General features: G+C 49.9%; 1 protein-coding gene across 1 annotated transcript in view; it reads left to right on the forward strand.

Annotated features, from left to right (window-relative positions):
• Positions 1–6015, forward strand: part of TTC9 (tetratricopeptide repeat domain 9) — a 31356-nt gene extending 25341 nt beyond the window's left edge. The window contains exons 2-3 of the mRNA XM_042940659.1: positions 2116–2298; positions 4548–6015. Of these exons, the coding sequence (XP_042796593.1) occupies positions 2116–2298; positions 4548–4627 (263 nt within the window). The 3' untranslated portion in view covers positions 4628–6015. The remainder of the gene's footprint in view (positions 1–2115; positions 2299–4547) is intronic.
• The last annotated feature ends 673 nt before the right edge of the window (positions 6016–6688 follow it).

The raw sequence follows: 6688 nt of genomic DNA on the forward strand, positions 1-6688 counted from the left end.
TTTTTGGTTTGGGGTCTTATTTTTGCCCAGAATGCCCAGTGAAAGGGCATTAGGTCTCCTACTCAGCAATTCTGACCCCTGGGAGGTTGTTTAAAGGACCAAAACAGCTGAAGTTAGACCCCTGAAGATTTAAATCACTGACTTGTCTCCATCCCAAAGAGACCATGCTTCGTCTCATGTAGGATAAATGGGAGCACAAGGCCTGGAGGTCTGCATTCTCCCACCACCACCCAGTCTGGTCTTGGCGGGAAGAGCACTTTTGTTTCCTACATCTCTTTTTATTCTCTCTTTATTCACTTCAAAGAAGCAGACAGGTGTCTTTCCCTGCCCTGCATCCCATTTTTTGGCAATCCCTCCGTCACGTGTAAGACAATCTTTGCTCAATGCCTACTAAACATTTGAGTGATCGCACAGAGGGGGAGGTAGCTAGCTCAGCAGGGCTGGGAGTAGGGTGAGGCAGGGAGGCCCCTGGGCACACGAGGAAAGAGGGCATCACTCTCTAGGTTCTCACGCGCTTCCTGACCCTGACCCTGACCCTGGCCCTCTGGTTGATTTCTGGTGAGAGAAAGTTTCAAGGAGAGATGATTTACTCAGAGATGGCTGATAGAGAATAGGAACGGGCCCCACCATGGGTACCTGCCAGCCTCAGCAGGGACACGGGGCCTCGCGGGTCCAGAGGTGTGCCCTGTACAAGCTGGGCACTGGCCCATCAAAAGGTCCCTGCTCCCAGGAACTGCAAAGACAAATTCGTATGAAAGGGAACTTGAAGAAAGTCAGAGGCAGTTGTCCCTGAAGGGGTGCAGGGTTGAAAAGAATTGTAAGAATATTAAATAACACCTTGGGTACTTGCTGTGTACCAAGCCCTGTGTTAAATACTTTATGGCCATTATTTTAGAAAATCCCCCTCACCAACTCAATAAAGAACTTGGGCTGTGGAGCCTGGCAGCTTAGATCTGAATTTCAGCCTTGCCTCTCTCATGTTATGTGACCTTGGGAAATGACCTGATCTTTCTGAGCCTCAGCTTCCTCATCTGTAAAATGGGAAGAAGAGTAGGACCTATCTCGTGGTATCCCGAGGATCATGTCAGGGAATACAAGCAGTGACACAAGCGCCCCGCACAAGGTGAGCACTTGACAAGTATTAACCACAGTTAGTATTGTTATTGCTTCTTGGAGCTTATTCCTAGGGCTGCCACAACAAGTCTCGTAAACTGGCGGCTTAAACGCTGGAAATTTCTCGCGTCAGAGTTCCAGATCAAGGTGAGGGCTGTGAGGGAGAATCTGCCCCATGCTTCTCTCCTACTTCCTGGTGACCTCAAGCATTCCTTGGCTAATAGATGGCCATGTTTTCCCCGTGTCGCTTCATGTCGTCTGAGCTCCGTGTGTTTCTGTGTCTGTGTCCGAACTTCCCCTTGTCTTAGTCTGTTTGGGCTGCTGTAACAATAGCATGGACCAGGTGGCTCTAACAACACAATTATTCCTCACAGTTCTGAAGGCTGGGAAGTCCAAGATCAAGGTAGTAGATTTGGTGTCTGGTGAGAGTCTGCTTCCTAGTTCACAGACGGCCATCTTCTCGCTGTGTCCTCACGTGGCAGAAGGGGCAAGGGAGCTCTCTAAGGTCTCTTCGAAGAGCACAACCCTCATGACCTAGCCACCTCCAAATACCATCTCACCGGGGACTGGTTTTCAACACATGAATTTGGGGGGGGAAACATAGACATTCAGTCTATAGTGTGTTTTTTTATGAAGACTCCGGTCATATTGGATTAGGACCCACTCCAACGACCTTACTTTAACTTGATTACCTTTTTTGTAAAGGTCCTATTTCCGAATAAGTCACATTCTGATGTACTGGGAATTAGGATAGGACTCCAACATATCTTTTTGGAGGGGACACAATTCGACCCATAATGCCACACCAGGTAACTCACTTAAGGTCACACAGCTTGCTGGTCATGAAACTGAGTCCGAGGACCCTGGATTATTTGATGACAAATCCCATGTGAAGCCCCAACACGACTAAACCTTTTCTGGGCAGGGAGAAAGAACCAAAGAGAGACATTCTGAGTCTGCTGTGTTCATAACTTTTCCCTTCCTTTCTCTCTTCGTCTGTAGCCTGCCTGCTCCAGGCCGAGCTGGTAAACTATGAGCGAGTCAAAGAGTATTGCCTCAAAGTCCTGAAGAAAGAAGGAGAGAACTTCAAGGCCCTTTACCGGTCTGGTGTGGCCTTCTACCACCTTGGAGACTATGACAAAGCCCTCTACTACCTGAAAGAAGCAAGGACCCGACAGCCGACAGGTAAGGAAGGTGACAATTGCTTTGTTTTCTTACCGTCAGCCCCGCTGGCAGCTCCTGAGGCCTTCTCTTGGCGGTGCTCAGCTCCCTGGCTAGCACAGCCCAGTGTGGGCCAGGACCTGGAATGAGGAGAGTAAACAGTCCGTGCATTTGCCTGGGGTCTGGGTTCCAGGGAGCTTGGGCACCTCTTTGAAATAGAATATGGAATTCTTTGTTTTTTTTGTTTTTTTTTTTTCCAACCCAGGATCCAGCTCTTTTCACTTACTCAATAAATACATACTGAATTTTTAGTGCATGCCACAGTTTGTGCTGGGCGCCAGGGATGTGACTGAGAAGGTATAGTCCCACCTTGTGACGATCTCACGCTCCACTTGGCGAGACAGAATACGAATGGATGCTCTTGGCACTAGGCTCGGCATCTTACGGGAAGTGTGCTCTGACTTCTCTGGTCAAGTGCCGTTTCTTAGAGCCTGCATTACCTGGACCACCCACTTAAATTCATATCCACCAGCTCAGCCATGCATTCATTCCACGGATATTTATTGAGCGGGTCCAATGGGTCAGGAAGTATTGCGTAGATAGCGAACCAAAGGAAGCTGCTACCTTCAAGGAGTTTCTTACGTCATGACAGAGGAAGATGGACAGTAAACAAATGGACAGATAATGTAATATTTAGTAGTGGTAAGTGCTAGGAAGACAATAAAGCAGCGTAAAAGAATCAGGAGTAAAGGGGGTGCTGTTTTAGGCCGGGTCGTCAGGAAGAGCCTCTTTGAGGAGGTAACCGGTGGCATTACTGTTTGCCTTGAGTTTGACTTGATGTTGCCATGGTCGTTCACGTGGCTGATTTTTTAAAAAATGCGATTCTCCTTCAAAAAGTCTTTAAGAACCTCAGGACCAGTTTGCCAACATCCAAATGTATACTTTTCTCCCCATAGTTCGAAAGAACACCCATATCTTTCCTTTTATGTGCTGTTGATTTGTTTTCTGCATATAAATTGTGTTCTATAGAGCAGACTAAGGGAGACGTGAGGACGAAGAACCAGACTCGTTTAACAGAATTTTCTTGGACGCTTCTATATGCCAGCACCATTCTAGATGCTACCGCTGGCATTTTTGAGTAGTAGACGACATCCATTTCTGCTTCCTGAAGTGTCGCATCCCAGGCAGCCCCGAAGTCCTTGTATCGCGGTGCGCGTAGAGCTAGGTGGCTGTTCCCTGCCATGCCCCAGTCACTAATTCAATGCCTGACATTGGGGGGGGGAAATGCCCCATTTGTGGCGAGGTGGTGCCTGACCTTACTGATCAAGACAAATATAAGACAATGAAGCAGAGTCATTTTAAACTCTTCGATTGGAAAACATTTACATTCCCTCAATATGTATCGCTCATTGGATGAAGCGCTTTTAGACTTACCTATTTTGGTCCTCGCAACAATTTTATGAAGAAGGCACCATGATCCCCAGGGGAGGCAGGCTGCCGAGTCAGGTGCACCACTCACCGCGCGTCTCCTTGGGCGTCTTAATCTCTCCAGGGCTCAGCTCTCCCTTTTGTCACGGTGAGGATGATGCCAGGTACTCGAGATGATTGTAATGAGGGTTAAATGGATAATGAAGGTAGCAAGCGAGGCCCAAAGTAGGCATTTGAAAAACGGAAGCTGTTTCCTGCGGATGAGACAGGAGGCTCAGAGAAGTTGGTAACTTGCCTGAGGTGAAACTCCAGAGTCTCCACCAGCTGTGCTGACTCAGCACCACTGGGATGTGCTGCTGCCTGGGAGTAAGTGGAGGGAGTCCCCCCCCCCCCCCCCCCCCCCCCCCCCCCCCCCCCCCCGCTCTCCTCTCCTTCCCGTCTGCCCCCTGGGTCCCAGTGACCCGTCCACATTTGGTAGGGGCGGTGGAGGGGAGGCCGGACTCCTGGTCGCCCCCTCAGGCTCCGTGATCTGCAGACACAGCTTTTTTTTTTTTTTTTTTTTAATTTATTTTTGGGACAGAGAGAGACAAAGCATGAACGGGGGAGGGGCAGAGAGAGAGGGAGACACAGAATCGGAAACAGGCTCCAGGCTCCGAGCCATCAGCCCAGAGCCTGACGCGGGGCTCGAACTCACGGACCGCGAGATCGTGACCTGGCTGAAGTCGGACGCTTAACTGACTGCGCCACCCAGGCGCCCCAGCAGACACAGCTTTGACCTGAATCTGCGTAGAGACCCCACAGTTCCCCCACCACGCGTTCCCTAAGGTGTGCTTTTGTCCTCGCAGACACCAACGTGATCCGGTATATCCAGCTGACAGAGATGAAACTCAGCAGGTGTTCCCAGAGAGAGAAGGAAGCCATGTAACCAGAGCACCTCCCTAGAGCTGCACCTGCGCCAGACCTGGGACTTCAGGTGAAGAGCCCGATGAAGAGCCCCTCCTGGGTTTTGTTCCCTTCTCCCCACTTCTTCCGGCTCCCCCTCCTTCCTCCTGCTACTCCTCCACAATCTGTCTGCTCCCGGTGTGAAGAGAAGGAGACACGCAGTTTGGGAATCTGGTCGGTTGCCTGCAATGGAGAGTCCCCTTCTCTAGTAGGTCAGCTACTGAGAGGGACCTCGCTTCTTCGGGGACAGCTGGAGAGGACTCTTACGGGCTGGGAATGCTGTTGCAGCCTTGACTTTGGCCAGTGCTTCTGACGCAGGCAGAGCCTGGTAGGTGTACCGTCGTCCCAGAGGCAGCAGGCATGGAGACCACGGGCTGGACCCCTCCACACTTTCCCGACACGCCAGAGCATCTCCAGGCAACCGTGTCGAATGCGGGGAGGAGACAAACACCAGAAGCATCGGTTAAGCCAACAGACCCTGAATTTGTACACTGGATTCCCCACCCCGACCCCCCGTAACCTCAGCCCCTGCCTCCCTCCCTCACTTGTTGTCTCGGCTTTCTTCTCTCCCCGCTTGGGGATCTGAGACTCTGCCAGGTTTCACATGCCACTGAAGCCCACTCTCAGTGCCCTCTGGTGACCACACATACCATTCTGCCATACTCCCACCCAGCAGGCAGCTGTGACAGCAGAGGGGCAGGGTGAAGTGGGCCCCGGGGCCGACTGCATAGGTGACGGAGGGGAGGGGAGCTGACGTCTAGGGGAAGGAGCATTGTATGGACTGGGGATCGAACTGTGGACCGAGTGTAAATAAAGATACATTAACGGGCAGCAGTTCCTGTCATTTCTGTTGGAAGCGGCCCACTCTCTCACTGTCCCTCCCTCTCCCAACTCTCAGAGCTACTTCCAGCCGGGCAGGACTGGCTTCCCCCACAGCAATGGGCCGTTTGTCCGGTGGTGAACAATGTTGGCCGCCGCCTTTGTGCAGTAGAGTGGGCTGGTGTCGTGGAGACTGCCCGGGGACTTGGCTTTGTAGGAACTTGCACGGCCTCCTTGTGATGAAATTATCTGGACTCAATATCTAGCACATAGAATGTGTTCAACAAATATTTGTTGAATGAATAAATTATGACTGCAGACTGGCTCCCTCCTGCCTTAAACGAATTTTATCCCAGCCTAGTCTCCCGATATCTACGCTCTTTACGCTATGCCATGTTGCTCCAGTCAAATAAGAAGCATTTACTGAGGGCTTACTGTTTGCCCATCGTCGTGCAATACACTGTGGGACATAGGATGTAGTCCCAGTCTTTAAGGAGGTGGAAGAGTTGAGAAATACTCCTACGAGATGATCACCACTGACACCTTTAATTTATATGATGCTTTAAATTTTTCAAAGCACTTTCGTGTATTTTTTTGTGTGACTAGTGAGACAACATTGTACAAATTAAAATATATACAGATGCAATAATGTTAATAGTTAGCATTTATTAAATGCACTGTCCTCAGATCTTTACATGTATAATCTCATTTCTTTCATGCAGTTACCCCACGAGACACTATTTCCATTAGGTGGAGAAGGAAACTGAAAACCAGACACAGTAACTATCCCAAGGTTACATGGCCTCAAGTGGCATAGCTAGGATTTGAACCAGGTCTGTCTGACTCCAGAGCTCTAGCTACTAACTACTCTGTAGTTGGTAGTAGGTGCTCTACAAAGTATTATATTGAGTGGTTACAACCAGTCGAGAGCAGGACAGTGTGTATTAGGTTGAAAAGCCTTGACTGTGCCAATGGTATAGTAGGTACCACACGTGGGCTGCCTCTTGTATTTAGCTCAAGGTTAAAAAAAGGTCCCTAACACTAGGCTCCCCAGTGGTCCGGGCGGGGACGGGCCAGGAAAAGACATCTGAGACCTAGCAGTTATTTCTGCGTATCGTTCATTCTATTTTCTGATGTCAGCACATATCCCAACCCACCTAGCATTCCCCCAGCCATCGGGGAAGATTCACAATTATAGGTAGAGCTTGAAAGGAAACACAAAGGT

The sequence above is a fragment of the Panthera leo genome, chromosome B3 (assembly GCF_018350215.1).
Source record: "Panthera leo isolate Ple1 chromosome B3, P.leo_Ple1_pat1.1, whole genome shotgun sequence".
Classification (NCBI taxonomy): Eukaryota; Metazoa; Chordata; class Mammalia; order Carnivora; family Felidae; genus Panthera; species Panthera leo.